This window comes from Rattus norvegicus, chromosome 14 (genome assembly GCF_036323735.1).
Source record: "Rattus norvegicus strain BN/NHsdMcwi chromosome 14, GRCr8, whole genome shotgun sequence".
Classification (NCBI taxonomy): Eukaryota; Metazoa; Chordata; class Mammalia; order Rodentia; family Muridae; genus Rattus; species Rattus norvegicus.
This window is the reverse complement of record NC_086032.1, coordinates 69,880,805-69,897,019: the sequence shown is the minus strand read 5'-3', so window position 1 is coordinate 69,897,019 and position 16,215 is coordinate 69,880,805. Positions and strand designations below refer to the sequence as shown.

Sequence of the window (16,215 nt, the reverse complement as noted above, 5' to 3'; positions counted from 1 at the left end):
TGTGAGCCAGACATACGTCAGATGCTACGGCTGCCTCTTTATGAAATGCCTGCAACAGAAAAATCCGCTAAAACAGAATGAAGATGGGTGGTGGCCACGAGCCAGAGGGAGAAGGGCACTGAGAACCGCTTAAGGGCCATGGATTTGATTTTGCCAATGAAAATACTTTGGAACTAGAAGTGATGGCTATCTATGCACCAGAGTTGTATCCTAAAAGCCGAAGCCCTTGCCTTACAATGGTGGTGATGTCTCAAAGAGAAAGCAAACTAAAGGTCTCTATGTAACCATCTGGTGATGGGATTCTGGGCTCATGCAAGTCCTAGTGGCAGTGATGATGCTAATCATCTTTCTGGGCCTCAGTTTCCCCATCTGTAAACTGACCAGACTGGATTACATCCCAAGTAACCAGAGGGTCTGAGTCAGTCACATGGAGAGCTGCTTCTGACCTCACAGAGCCATCCGACCCTCTAGTCGTATGCACATGACAGGCTGAAACCTGTGTTGCCATGGGAAATACACTCCTCTCAGATCCACTCTACCCTCTTCCAGGACACCAGGAGATAAGAACCCTACACCCCATGCCTCCACTCTCCCAGGACCCCTGTGTGTGAGTCAGGACTTCAATGAAAAAGACAACACAAGACATGAGGTGTGTTTATTAGGAAGAACACTCCGAACACTCACGAATGGTTCTCATAAACACTTAGCCTAGGCTGGAACACAAATGATATCCAACAGAGTCCATTAGGTTTTGCTTACTTACATCACCAATGAATTTTCATGGCAGTTAATTTTCAGGCAGCAAAAACTACATCTATGGCACTAACATGGAATTTAAAAACAAGTTGGATTTCAAAGTGCCCCAAATGCTAAAAAATGAACTATCAAACGGGTCTCCAAAGCAGTCTGGGATGCTGGGATGACGGCCTGCACACATACCTCCCTGGGCCTCAGCACTGATGGTGCTACTTACAGGCCCCCACTCATTCCCCATAAACATACCTCACCAGCCCAGGACAAAAAAGGAGCACTACGTAAGAGACAAACGGGACTAGTTATCTCGTACCACAAACAGGAATACAGACAACATGGGGCCAGGTGCGGCAATACAGACACAGGTTAGTAGAGTTTCAAGAGGGTTCTCCTGGGCACTGAGGTGCAACTTAGAAATAGGCTGGAGTAAGCTCTGTCTTCCCGTCTGTGGTTACCACCTGGATTAGGCTTCCTGAGTTTGGCCGTTTGTTCCCAGTGATCCAGTCATGGAAGGTCCTAGAATAACAAGAGATATTTTACATTCTTAAAGCATTCTCTGGGCACATGCTAATATTCATACTGGTGGCCTTGTGATGGGTGGTTTCTAGGAGGGACTGTGAGAAATCCACTAGGCACCGGGGACATATACACAGGTCTCCAAAGAGCTCAGTACCTGACTCAGAATTAATGTAATCTTAGCTTTCACTTTTGCCCTTTTCTATAAGGACAAAATGCTTCCCAACACAGTAGTATGATTTTAACTAACAAAACGAATTTTAGATGATTAACAGTAAGAGACGTATACATGCACCATGCAGGTGTCCCTGAGTACCTACAAGGGGCTGGTTTCCAGATGTCAGTCTGAGAAGAGGGTATGCTATCTGCATGTAACCCACACATTCTCCCAGATGCTCCCCAAATCACCTCCACTTGCTGTGTAATAAACACAGGTTAAAACTGCACTGTCTCTAGGGAATGGTAACAAGGGGGGATGTCCCCACCTACTTAGACTGAGCATTCCCTTCCGTGGTTTGATGTGACATTGGTTGAAGTGGCCATGAAAACACACAGAGAAAAAAGCCGGCTTCTGTTGTTCCTTCTCAAGTTTAAAAAGAAACAAACTCATCCTGCAATTTTAGCAAACATGTCTTGGGTGCCCAAAACAAGATGTAAAAAGCAGGCTGCTGTGTAAAGTGTATTGGGACTTAAAACAAGTGGCTGTTTGTGGAGGGGGCAGCTAAGCCTACCTGGACCACAAGGGAGACCCTGTTTATGATGTTTAAAAAGACAGAGAGAAAAGAAGCTCAAAATTTTGTGTGAAAAAGCAATGAGCAGATGACAATTTCTAACAGTGAGGCATTTCCATTGGAGGGCCATCTACCTGTCAGGATTCAGACCTCTAACAGGGAAGCCCTTAGGTCTTGGGACACCGTGGTCCCAGTGTGTAATCCTGAGGACTAGATTTGACAGTCACCTGCCAGTCACTCGGGTGTCTTCTCTGAATACTGTACAAACCAAGAAAGTGTATGGACTCAAAACCCAAGGCACTGTTAAAGCACCCTGAAATACTGCCACAGATCATGTAAAGCACCTGAAATGCTGTCACAGATCATAGTCCCCTTCTTGGGGCTAGAGCTGAGCTGAGTGTCTCCAAGAGAGTCAAAAGTGACATCTGGGGATTTAAGGGTTTCTATTCTATCACACGTCTGTCTTGCCTTTGCCTTGCCAGCAGTGTGGAGTGGGTGAGAGCTTACCACAGGGGGTACAGAAGGTCCTGTGCTCACAAGCATTCCAGAAAAACCTCACATAAACTTGCCGAGAGAGTTTCAAGTGGATAAACTGACTGCTAGAGCAAAGGGTGCCTGATACCCCTTGTCTGTGACTGGTTTCTCAGGCCCAGGAGCCTCAATGTTGGGTCCAGAGTCTAGATTCTAGGTTAATATGTCACTCAAGCACTGTGGAAACACTGGCCTTTAAAGAGAAATGGAAAAGCAAAGTATGGTGTCTTCTCAACTTCTCTTTTCACACACGGTAAAGCATGACTCCAGCTCACCATGTGGTTAGCAGGCCCAGAGTCCTTCGGTCATACTGTCTAAGTAAGAGCCTGAGTTTGCTGTTCACTGGGCACATTCTCAGTCTTAAATAAAAAAGAATCTTCTATGAGCATTAAATAAAGTAATAGGAAGTGTGTGGGCTGGGTGGAGGAAACTGGGGGTCAGTTCAGTCAATATAGTGCTTGCCACAAAAGCACGAGGATCTAATTTAGATCTCCAGAAAGTACATTTAAAACAAAACAAAAAACAAACAAACAAATGCCGTCAGGCACAGCTGCACACGCCTATACTCCTAGTGCTGGGGAGGCGGAGAAACAAAACTCTCTGGTGTTTGTGGTCCGGCCAGCATAGCCAAAACAGCAAGCTTCCAGTTCAGTGAGAGACTGTCTGAGACACTGAGGTGGAAGGGCTGCAGAGGTGGCCCAGTGGGTAAGAGTGCATACTGCTCTTGTAGAGGAGCCACGCTCAGTTCTCGGCATGCACATCGAGCAGCTCATAACCCCCTGTAATTCGAGCTCCAGGGACCGTCTCACCCCTAACTCCAGTTCCAGGAGCCTCTTCCAACACCTGCATTCATAGGCACATATCCACAACCAGACACAAGCACATACAGTAATTAAAAATAAAACACATCTTTTCAAAAACGGCTGAAGATACCCAATGTCGATCAGCTCTGACTCCCACTTCGTGTACACATACATACATACATACATACACACACACACACACACACACACACACACACACACACACACAAATAATAGGAAGGGTTTAGAATAGTGCTTAGCACCTAACTAGCACTACGTGGGTACTTGTTTCAAGCATAAGTAGACGTTCTCTCCATTTAATTTAGATGACTTCTAACAGTAGCTCAGAGCTGCAAACATCCAGTACAGACATCAAATCAGCCATGATATCGTCACCATGGTGAAGGCCAGCTCCTGTAGGGACTGACCTAGCCATCTCATGTCCCGGCAGCACCTGGCTGTGGTAGGCGCCCAGTGAACCCAGACCTATTAAAGCAGGCTTTAAGGAGCTGAGCCCAAAGGAAGACAGAAAGTAAGGCTAAGTCCTTCTCCAGTGAGCTCTCAACTGTCTCCAGGTTCTCTAAGAGCTGACTAGGATTGCAAATGAACACATCTGTCTGTGGCTCAGCGCTGATTGGGACATATGATTGTGACTTCCTCCTGTCTTCCTGCCTCCGAGTTGCTCCTGGATACATTACCAATCTCTAAGGAGGAGATGGGGCTGACTGAACACTTGGGTCAGACACACTGCCAAGTGGTTAACACACGATCCTGCTTCCTTCTCATCACAGACCCTCAATACTCAGGCAAGCGATCTGTGTGCTAGGACAGTTTACAGACATGCACACTTAGGTCAGACAGGGAAAGAAAAGGAGTCAGGACTCACATGAGGGCTATTCATCCCTTCGTATAACTGTTCTTCCCCAAGACCAGCTGCTTTAGGCCCTCAGAGGTCAGACCCTCACCCAGGATCACTGGAGACCCCACAGTGCAAGGAACAGAGCCTTAGGCTGCTTAGTCACAGCCTGCCCTGTGATACTCACTCCACCAGGAACTCTAAGGGTGTCCAGGAGCTGAAGTCTGCCTCGGGCATTGATTTCCTGTTCATCGGAGTATCCAGGGTGACGCTGCAATGCAGAGACAAGTGTGTCATTTGTGCATCGCCTCTGTAATAACAGGGGTCTGGTTCTTGACCATGAAAAGACAAACACAGCACCGCCACAGGGAGCCTCTGGCACTGAGAGTGACATTTACATGCAGAGATCGGACGAGATAATCAGAGACCAGCAAGCTGTCCACATTAACAAAAATCACAGCTGAGGGGAATCCAATAAGGCTCCTTGTGACTCATGCTTGGGGCAGACAGAAACAAAACAGGGAGAGTCACATTTTACCTTTATGTCAAATACAGACTTATCAAAGGCAAGTGCCTCATTAAGTCCTCATATACTCCCTGAAATGTGGCAGACTCATTTATAAGGATTTATTGGAAATAATATTCCTCAGAACATCAAAATTGTAAAATGTTATTTTTAAGCATATGGCTGCCTTCCAGGAAATTTATGATATTCAGGAAGAGCATACAGAACTGGCCCAAAACATCCGGACATCAGTCAGAACAACCATAGAGCAGCTCAGTCATAAAAACCTCACAAGTGAAGGACTGGAAGGCTACCCAGTCCCAGACCTGCCCCAGGAGCCCTTTACAGGACAGAAATAAGAGGCAAGCCAGTTGGCACTAGACTTCTTCCATTGAGAAAGAACAGGTCACGCCCAAGGCAGCAGCCTCTGCCTGAGACAGCTGACTAGGGGTTTGCTTCCTGGTCAGTTAGCAATGTCTCTGTATATTCCCACAATCTCCTACTTAACTTCCCACACTGCAGCCCACACTGCCGCCCATGTCTGGCTCTACACGTGCACTGCCTTTATAGCCAGGTGAAAAGAGAACTATATAAAGTAAAATACAGTGTGTAGAGACTTTAAAAGTAAGAGTGGGGTTGACAAGAGGGCACAGTAGACAAAAAAAGATAGATTCATCCTCAAGACAGATAGTTGAAACTCTGAGATACTGCCATGGGCTGAATGTGCCTCCCAGGCCAGATTCTTAGGTTGAAACGAAGCCAGCAGGGTAACAAGAGTAGGGCCTTTAAGAGATAATTAGGTCAGGGTGTGGCCCCGTCAATGGAAGGGCCTGAGAAAGCCCCTTTGACCATCTACCATGATAGCAGAGAAGGTATCATCTAGAACAGGCTCTCACCAGACACCAGCCCTGCTGACATCCCCTGCTTGGACTCTTCAGCCTATACGACTGCAGTCAGTGCAATGCTGTAGCTTATAGTACCCAGCCTACGGTATTTTGTACAGTAGCAGGAATACACTCAGAGGGGAGCTGACAGGTCTTTGGTCATGCGCCCTCAAAACCATGATAGAAAGAGACTCTCAGACCGTCAGCACTCGGCAGTGAGCAAGGTGTAAGCTACGGGACTCCCACGCACTTACGGAAGCACAGCAATGGCGGCAGCCCCAGACGGCATGCCACTGTTCTTCCCTGCAAGGCTCTGGCAGAGCTGATGGACGGCTCCCTTGGCCATGCCGTAGCCAATCATCCCTGGGAAAGTGAGAACAAAAAAGTTGCTTACATCAATGGTGGATGCTGTATCTTCTCAACCTCTCCGCTCCCTTAAAACATTAGCCACAACTGTGCCCTTTAGCACGGTCCCTCACTAGCCAGAATGACAGCAGACAGAGGAAGGTGATGGGACAGGTGGGCAGGGGTGTGGCCTCTGGACAGTTTCCAAAAATGCAGGGTTTTAAAGGGCACGGTGGACTAGCCCTTCCTCTTCTTGAGGTGGCCATCCACTTTCTCCCCTAAGTTCTATTCGTCCCTTGGTCATATCAGCTCCTCCATAGAACGTTTCCAGGAACAGAACTTTCTCTACTCTCTCCTTTTCCCTCATTTCTCCCCTTGACTCATCCAGGGTATCTGCTTAGAAAGCAAGTTAGCAGCACAGGTTCCCTGCTCCCTGCTGCTATGGCGAGCCCTCAACACACTGTCAACAGTTAATATACGAACCAGATCAACCTGCCAGCTCGAACCTCATTTCCCAGCCAGGTGTCTCAGACAAACCACCTCGAATCACTGAGATTTGTCTAAACCTTAATTAAGACACAGTCACTTTCATATTTTCCAGGTACCTCTCTCTGGTAAATAAAAAGAAGTTACACATAGAATACCTAAAATCTTATGCTTTAGAAATAAATGTACCAAATTAATTTCCAAATGTACCAATTAATGTGTACAAAAAGATACACATGTTCAGGGCGTCTCATTTGAGCACATCTTGACACAAGTACACAGGCCCCCTTAAGTTTCCTCTCCTCCCACCACTCACGGAGGCTCTGCTAACTGACGTCAGGCATGCTCTTGTCACAGACGGTCTGTAATAGCTCAAGGGGCATCCTAAGTCCAGGGAGGTGGGATTCACAGCCCAGTGCAGGAACCAATAACTGGCGAGCTCCACCAACAACAGATTGCCAAAGAGGGTCAAGGTCTCAAGAAGTTACTTAGAGGAGGATTTCACCATCCTCCTTTCTCTGTCTACTCAGAGGGCAGGGAGCCAATGGTTTAAAAACACAACGAGCTCAGCAAAGTACAGGGAGCTCTCTACCTCTCCACTCCAACACTGTAAAAGCTGGGGGGCTTTAAGGGGAAAGAAATGAGGAACCAGCAACCCAGGACATAATTCAACAGGACAATGCAGATACGAGGTCCATGGCAAAACATTTTTAAAAAGTATATACAACTGCTATGAACACTTCCTTCCAAATTATAGCATGATCAGACATTTCCTTAAGAGTGGCTTCCGACCAGAGCACAGAATGGCTGCAGAGCAGAAGGATCATTAAGATGAGCCGTCACATCGAACTATCTGTGCTTATAAACCACAGGAAGTGGGAACCTGCTTTGTCCTTTAGAAAAATTAGTCTTTCAGTCCTCGGGTTTTGTTTTTGAAATGTCAACCTATTACTCATTTCTCTGTTTACTTTCTAGTGCCTCTGCCCTATGTCCCCTTTAATAAAAAGCAGCTCTCACGCAGACAGACACCTAACATTTACACAGCTTTAATTACTGCAACAGCCATGGACCTGTTAGCTCTTGTGCTCTGCGAAATGCAATGAGCAGCAAGAAATTACTAATTAGCAAGAGACTCGTGGTTCAGAGTTAGGTTTAAAACTGAGAACGTGCTCCAAGATCTCTACCACTTAGATTTAAAAAGGAATACATTTTGAACCCAAGGTAGTACAGATGAGACTTTTTTCCCAGCCCTCTGTGTCACCTACTTAAATCCCTCTAGCCTCTGTCCTAAATGAATATATAAAATGCACCCATCCCCCAAATTTGTGTGTTGTCCTAATCCCCTTCAATTCAGAAAGTTACTGTATTTAGAGACAAGGTCTTAGTGGTAATTAAGTTAAAGTGACATCATTAGGGTGTGACCCTCACTAGAATGACCAAGGTGTTTCTGCCGGATAGAACTTAGGACCTAGACACACAGGACAATGACCACCTACGATGCAAGAAGGCAGCTGTCTACAAGCCGATGAGTGAGGAGTAAGGCCTCAGAACCAACCTCCCAACATCCTGTCTTGGACATCTCACCTCTAGAACTGTTAGGAAACGTGTGCTTGCTGTTTGATCAAGCCGAGCATGGCAGCCCCAACAAACAAATGCTGAGAGTAAGAGCAACAGAAAGGGCCTCTGTGGCGGCACACACCAGAAACGATCAGGGGTTTGCTTCAAAGTATATTCACTACACAGCAATTAAATAATTATGGACAATTCATCTCTCTAAATGTCCTAACCGCGGAACTGAGAGGGTAATAATGATGCCTATACCAAGAATCAATAAATATGTGTGTGAAGTGGAAAGCATGTGTAAGGACGCTTGGTATTTCACGTGAGTGCAGTAAGACCTACCATGTGGTAGGCACTATCTATGTCAACAACACTGTGGTTGCTCTTAAGTCAGGCAAGACGGCCACTGGTTTACAGTTAAAAACCAGATAATCAGGGTCAAGAATCCCTGCCAAGATTATTTCCCTGGGACAAGATTAGCAGTGTTCCTCATAAGAAGATTCTGACATAAAAGGCAGTAAATCCACCCAATGGGAAAGTTCCAGGGGCACAAAGGGATTTGTACCTCCCCAACCCAAGATGTACCCAGTAGCTGTGTAGCTACGGCAGGAGAATCATTCACACTGCACACGTGGAAAATGAAGGCTTACCAGGAGTCCCATCCAACGCAGCTTTGGCCCCGGCCAGGGTCAAGAGGCCTCCTTCCTTCAGGTGCTTTGTGGCCAAGTGGCTAGAGATGGTGGATGTCCAAATACTCTGCTTCCACATCAGGTCACAGTTTTTAAAGAGTGCTGGGGAGTGGGACAAAAAATGTGAGCTCATCATTTCCAGAGAACCCAGAAGGCAAGCAAGCTCAAGCCACCCTGGACTGCACTGCAGGGAGCCCTCAGGGCCCTGCTGGTCTACCACGGCGTCTAATAAAACAGCATAGGGCTTAGTGGTCAGAGGTGCAGATTCAAACACAGGCCATGTCAGCTTCTAAGGCTCAACTTCCTCACCCACTAACTGCCAATTTTTCAGCCAATAGACTTTAGCAAATAAATCTGGGTCAACAGACTCACCAGACTGTCATGGCTTCAAAACTGGTTTTACTTTATAAAGACACTTAGATTTTTAATAAGAACGCCTATCAATTTTCTGGCTTTTTCCCTTGATAAAAATCCATGAAACAACCATGCTACAGCCGTAAAAAGGGTTTTTACAGAGTTACGTTTTCATGGATAAAGTTAATGAGCGCCTTTACAAGAGTGTAACTGAGCACTGAAACAGCGACCACTTCACAGCTGTGTTAGCCTTCTGGTCCTGCCAGAGACAGGGAAGGAACAGGGAAGGTGATACTGTCATGCTGTCAGGCTCCCCTACCCTGGCTCTCACACTCTCTTGACCTCCCACCTTCCACCACAAGATAATGCTGAAAGAAAATGCCCACTAGGCACCAGCCTGTGGCCCTGGACTTCCCAGCCTGAAGAACTATGAGTAGTCAATCTCTCCAAATCACCCACTGTGATCACCACAAACCAAAGAAAGAGATGGATGGAGCTGTGCAAGGATCCTGAGAGACAAACAGAAAAAGCAGCTGGCCTGCTGCTCCATCTACAAAGCCAAGTTAGCTAGACAGAGGGCAGAGTGAAAGCAATAATTAACTCGGAGAAGGACTCACACTTGGATTTGGCATTGCCCCCGGCCCATCCTCCAGCCACACAGAGAATGGCATCCACCTTCTGGTCACCTAGGAGCTTCCCGACCTCAGCAGTGACCTTAAACAAAGAGGCAAAGAGATGTACAAACTGGAAGGTGAGTTTGCTTTCTTTTTCTTCTTTTTAAGCCACTTTACAAGCCTAGCAATTGTCCTGGAAAATTATATGGAAGAAGTTCCTTGCATTTTGGATAGTACAGCCTTCGATATGGTTCTCATGAAGTAATGCCTCTACAGGAACATTCTAAAAGGCAGGGACATAAGTACTTCCTGAAATCAAATAATAAAGAAAGGGAGAAAAGGGGTTTTTAAGAACATCACTAGAAAGGAAGAAGAGATTTGAAAAGCTATAGATTATAATAAGGCATTTTGCCCTGCTGATATATTCTATACAGTCAAGTCTTGGGTGGGGACAATTTTGACATTCAAAAACCTATACGGTGGCTAGCAAGATGGCTCAGCAAATAAAAATGCTTCCTGCACAGACCTGTTAGCTGAGTTAGACCCCTGGACCCAGTGGTGGAAGGCAAGAACTGACTCCTCCCAAAAGTTGCCCTCGGGTCTCCGTACATCCATTACAGCATGTGCACCCACAATAACATTCTCATTCATTCACTCACTTCCCGCTCTTCCCCCTCTCTGACAATAACAATAATGGTAATAAATAGATAAGCCCACACTGATATTAGAACTTACACTTAACAAGAGCTGAGGAGACTGAAAACAGGACCCTCGCCTGGAAGAACTATGGCTTTCCAAGACCAGGCATCGTTCTTCCCCTGAGTGTTATCTTCTATTACTTTATCCACATGACGTTATTTTGTTTTGAGGCTCACTACAGAAGACCACAACCATAAAGTCCACTGCCCAGGCTCAAACAATAGCTATGCCATTCTCCTACCTGTGTGACCTTAGGCAAAATCTTTCCCACATTTAGGATTTAAAAACAGTCAAAGAACATAAAACATCAGCCAGTGCAGAGACCACCAGAGAAAGCACAGCAAAGTAGACCCACTTATAGACTAAGCTTGTGTCAGGAAACCGCTGCCCTAACTGTACCACTAACCAGCTTTTCAGACTGTCGCTTACTGGCTGAAACCAAGTGACCCCACTAAGAAACCTCCCACTTGCCTCCCCATCCAGTAGTCCTGCAGAGAGAGGGTAGGGATTTCCTTGGGAATGAGGGAAGGAGCAACGGTCTGAGTCCTCCAGGCAAGTGAGTCAGGAGGGCTGTTCCAGAGGCAGAACTGCTTAAGAACATCTAAGATAATCATACTAAGATATCCATCAAATTGGCAATGCCATTCCTTCTGAGGAGCAGCGGTATCTTGGGGGGAAAGGTGATATTTCCATTTATTTATGTTTCTAGAGTTTTATTGTTTTTCCTGAAAATAATAGTCCTGGTAGTATTTATGCTTTGAACTAGCCTAACTTCACTTTCCAAAATATATCAGGTATGCAAAGATATTTAATCACACTATTCTCGTTAAATAGTAAAAACAAATTAATTTAAATAAGAAAAAAAAACCCTGAAATATACAATAAGGAGAAACTAAGTAAGCCACAGCCAATCAACAAAATAAAATATTATACATTAGCAAAGAGTTTAAGTGAAATAAAGTATTTAAGCTAAAGGGTAAGTTTCTTTAAAATATAAAACATAAGACATGCAAAAGCAGTAACAGGACACACACAGTAAAGACAAGGAAACCTGTCAAAATAAGCCAGTCAGAAATAGATCCTAGAATTTACCTTTTGTTTTTCACGGTTTCTAAGTTTTCCTCTAGAGGATTTTAGAATTGGCAGACAAAGAACAAAGCCAGGGGAACCCTCCCTGGGCTTCTCCTGTCACAGTGAGGGACCTTTGAGAATTACCTGGTCAAGGGTTGGGGATTTAGCTCAGTGGTAGAGCGCTTGCCTAGCAAGCGCAAGACCCTGGGTTCGGTCCCCAGCTCCGAAGAAAAAAAAAAAAAAAGAGAATTACCTGGTCAGCCTGCTCCGTGAATGAATCTGTCATCTTAACAATCACGCTGGCACTGGCCTCTTCATTCTCCACCACATCAATGCTGGCAACCCACTGAAGCAAGAAAAACAGCTTTGGTCAAGAGTTGGTGGGTTGTGACTTCTCAAAGGAACAACCCCCAGAAATAGAAGCAAAGAAAAGGTGAAGAGGCTTAAACTGAAATACATGAAATGTTTCCAGTTTCCAGTTTCCAGTTTGGGATTCCGAAATATTTGTATATGCTTATCGTGGGGATGAGACTAAACTCTAAACACAAAATCCACATGTTTAATACACTCTATATACTCAGTCTAAAAGTAATTTTACATAGTACTTTTAATAATTTTGAACATGCAACAGGCTTCATGGCCTAAAACTTCCCATCTGGGGAATCAAATAGCCCTTTAAAAGTTCAGGGTTTAGAAACATTTCAGATCTTTGGATCATTACCAAATACTAAGTAAAAACCCACTAGAGAAAGGTAATAACAACCAGACATCCTTCAGGGACCACTGACTGCAGTTGGTCCACCATCTACCTCAGCACATCCCAGCCTGTTCTCTGAACAACCTTCTTCCCCTTTCCTGGTGGATTCTGAGGGCCAAACCTTACATGTATCTCAAGACACCTGAGGTCACTCTGTGGTGATCTCTGCCACCAATACTTAAACCTGCTAACACAAGAGACAGCTAAAAACAATATGGAGTTGGAGGGACAGGGATGGGCCATCCTGAAAATGACAGATGCTGGAACAGAAACTATACGCTCTTTTTGTGTTATAAAACCATTTCAGAATGTAAAACCCTTTGCAATTCACAGCTCTTGGGTTCATAGAGATGACAGTTGTCCGGGTGTCCTATGGAAGACCCCCCCTCCCTTCAGCAGAGGCAGATGAGCCTTCCGTGTGGATGTCCGACTCGGGTATCAATGCTGGCTCTGCCATAAAGTGACAATCTCCTCCACCACAGAAATTGAGGGACTGATTAACGGGGTCAGTAAGAACAAAATGACATGAAGGATGCCCACTCCTTCAGAAACCTCCTGCTCCTTCAGACTGAAGACCCAGATGTCAGTATCTACCTTTAGGAGCAATTACAGCCTCACTCAGCACTCATTACTTGTATACCCCAAACTATGGGGAATAATACAAAGCCGGCTCCACCCAGCCCTCCCTAGGGTGCCAGGAAGAAGATGGAACAGAATCCCTGGTAAATTAGTATATCCCACTCAATACAGAGGCCAAGGAGGATCAATGTTTATTGGCTGGTTCCTTGGCTCACGCTCAGCTTCTTTCTTAGGCAGCCAAGGTTCAACCTTCCTCACCACCTATACTGGGCTAAGTCCTCCCATATCAAGCATCCATCAAGACAAGCTCTCACAGATAGGGCCACAGGCAAATGGACCCGTGCAATTCATCAGCTGAGGGTCCCTCTTTCAGGGTGACTCCAGATTGTCAATGTGACAATAAAAGGCAACCAGTACAAGAGGATCAATGAAGTTGAGTCAGGGAGAGCTGATATAAAGAGTGCAGGGCTCAGTGGAGGTAGACACACCCCACCCCTTCAGTGCTCCCTTTGTCTCCACTCTCTGAGGTCGCAGATTGTGAAGACATCCCAGTCTTCCAAGATTCTAAACAGGTAGTGGTATTATTCTTGTACCACACTTAAGCCAGAACAAAATCCCGTGTCCCTCTCTGCAAAGGGGATCCTTTGCCCAGGCTGCTGCTTTCTGCTAACTAAACTCTCAGGAAGGTGCTCCAAACTCCAGGGCTGACTCTAGAAATATCCTATGCTGAGCCATTCTGATCCCTGCTAAGAGGCTGGAGCCAACATCAGCCTTGCACTCACTTGCCACCGTCTGGAAGTGGACACACGACTAGACAAAGTTGAATTATCCTTTACTAAGCAAAGATGTCAGCAGCTGAGGGGCTGAGCGTTCGACTACCAGTTCCAACAAGGCTAATAATACTGCCTGCAACACAGGCTGCAGTGTCGGTAACACCTAGCACTTAAACGGCGTTTACCTATTATCTCATTTATTCATTACGATTGGCCCAAGAATAAACAGGAACATAATCATTTTATTTTACAAGGAAACTGAGGCTAGCCGGCATTAAGTAACCAATTCAAGGTCAGTAGGCTAGTAACTTAGGGCAGCCCAATTCCAGAGTCTTCATTTTGCCTTTCCCCTCCCAGTTCGCTCACACTGCTCCTCTTCCCTCCCAAGTCACGCTGGACCTTCTGGGCCTGGAAGAGGCCTAAGGAGCACCTACATCCCACGCTCTTCACAGGGCGAAGGCCAGGCACCTGTGGCCCAGAGCAGACCGGTGCGTGCGCATGCAGCCTAGTCATGGGTGCACATGGCCGACAGTCCCGGATCTCCCCGCTCTCCTAGAGTCTGCCGCTTGCAGCGGCCGTCTCGCAATATTACCCAGTTGCGGGCCCGGAAGGCCTGTACGCAGCGCGAGCCCAGAGCACCCCTGCCGCCGTACACCAGCACTCGGCGCGCCTCGCCCGAAGCCGCCATCCTGCTCCTGACAAGACTCCCGCGGAACTGATCGCCAAACCCAAAAGCACTCCCTTGCTCGCCGATACCCAGTGAGGAACTCAGGAAGGTTGCCCAGAACACCCGCCCCTGCCTGTGCCCCGCCCCCAAAGCTCCGCCCCAAGGCGGAGTCGGAGCCATCACAGAGCTACGCCTCCTGATTCGGCCAATAGAAGCGCGAAAGCTGAAGTGCGTGACCCCGACTGTGCCCCCGCCAGCCCACCCCGCCCTAAGTAAGATAACAGTAAACCACGCCTTCCTTCAGTGAACTTGTGCAAGCTAAGCGGCTGAGACGCACGCTCTCTGCTGTGCCCTGCCCACCTGCCCCGCCTTCACCGCTCTGGAGCCAATAAAAGTGTAGCAACTTAGGCGCGTGCTCTAAACTGTGCCTGTCCACCCGCCCCGCCCCCTCTTTTACCCAGTAGGCGTGCAGCACGCTCTCCACAGTGTCTTGAACCCCACCTAGGGTGTGCCCTCGGGCAATGAGAGCTTTTCCCCAGCGCCGCGCCCCAGCCAGAAGCTAGGGTTTATTAGAGCAGATGCTGCCGGGCTCGTTAGTGAAAATAATTACAGATGCAAACAGGCCACAATATTGTAACTCCCAGATAAGAGATGAACTTTGCCTGACCCCCATTGTCTAACAGCTGCGTAGTCTAAGCAACTTCTTCAATTGTTTTGTGCTGTGCCTCAGTTTCCTCGCAAATAAAATGTGAATAGGCTGTGCCTAGAGTTGGAGAAAAGAATTTTAAAGGTACAGTGAGTACTGCGCAGCTATCAATATTAGTCTTGTCAATCCTGGTTATTAAAGTTCACTGAGCATCTTAGAAGTCTGTTTCATTTGTTCAGAAGGAAAACAACTGTGTAAATGGGAACACGTTTATAAGTGAAAATCTGCCAATACAAATTTGGAGTGCTCTGTAATTTAAACATTTCCATTTCTGGAATTAATGACTTTAAAACAAAGAATGTGATCGGGAGTAACTACTAATATTTAAAATAGTATTAGTATATAGCACAACCGCCTTTGGTCTGGTAGGGGCACAAATTTAAGGATGTTTTAGGCCTGTCCTAAACTGCGTGCCTACTGGGCTATGGGTCCCTGGCTGCATGGGATCCCAAGCAAAGGATATTCTAGGTGTGTTGAGACCCACCAAATGATGACAGCCGTCCCCAGCAGATCCTGGTGATCCCCACCACTTGCGAGTTAACTAACTTCTGCTCATGAGCAAGGGATTTAACAACTGCAGTGCTGGTGTTTAGCATCAGATAATTTGAACTGAGACTACCTGTATGTTTATAGTATTCACAGCATCCCTGGTCTCGAACCCTAGAAGCCAGTAGCAACCCCCTGCCCTCTGTCATAAAGATGGAAATATCTCTAGCCAAGCCTGGTAGTACAAGCCTGAATCCCTGCTATGCCTGAGGCTGAGACAAGAGGACCACAAACTCAAGGCCTGGACAACAGACTGAATTCAAGGCCAGATTAGGTAACTTAATGAGACCCTGTTTCAAAATAAAAAGAGCAGTGGGGATATAACCCAGGTGTTAAATCCTAACAGGCCTGAGGATTTAAATTCAATCCCTGAAGCCAGGAGGAGGATGGAAAACAGAAAAGAAAAAGAAAAAACACTTTAAACATTTCCAAAGATTTCTCAATGGATGAAAATCACCTTTGACTAAGATCCAATATCTGTGGCTGTTCTGTGTAACCTTCAGAGACAGATGCTATAAGGAACTTCTTTGTGCACTTCCAACCCACCCTTGTACACAGCTAACACAGTTTCTACTTGTAACAAATAAGACCTGTAGGCCTATGTCAGTAGACAGCAGGAAGTGGCTGGCAGAATATTCCACTGTCCGGAGCTTCATTATCCAAGGTAGAATTGTAGAGAAGTCTGAGGGGAGAGGAAGGCACATTTGTTTAGTGCCTCCCACAGGTCAGGCACTGTTTCAAGTTCACTTTCCTGTACACAACAATCCTACGGCTGACTGAAAAAAAAATG

General features: G+C 46.3%; 1 protein-coding gene across 1 annotated transcript; it reads right to left on the bottom strand.

The window, feature by feature from the left end:
* Window positions 1-641: 641 nt before the first annotated feature.
* On the bottom strand, window positions 642-14,244 carry Qdpr (quinoid dihydropteridine reductase). Its single transcript, NM_022390.2, has 7 exons — window positions 14,099-14,244; window positions 11,651-11,743; window positions 9,631-9,727; window positions 8,621-8,761; window positions 5,834-5,942; window positions 4,378-4,461; window positions 642-1,269 (listed from the first exon to the last, which is right to left on the bottom strand). The coding sequence occupies exons 1-7, from the start codon at window positions 14,192-14,194 to the stop codon at window positions 1,164-1,166; spliced, it is 726 nt and encodes a 241-aa protein (NP_071785.1). The 5' UTR covers window positions 14,195-14,244; the 3' UTR covers window positions 642-1,163.
* Window positions 14,245-16,215: the final 1,971 nt, after the last annotated feature.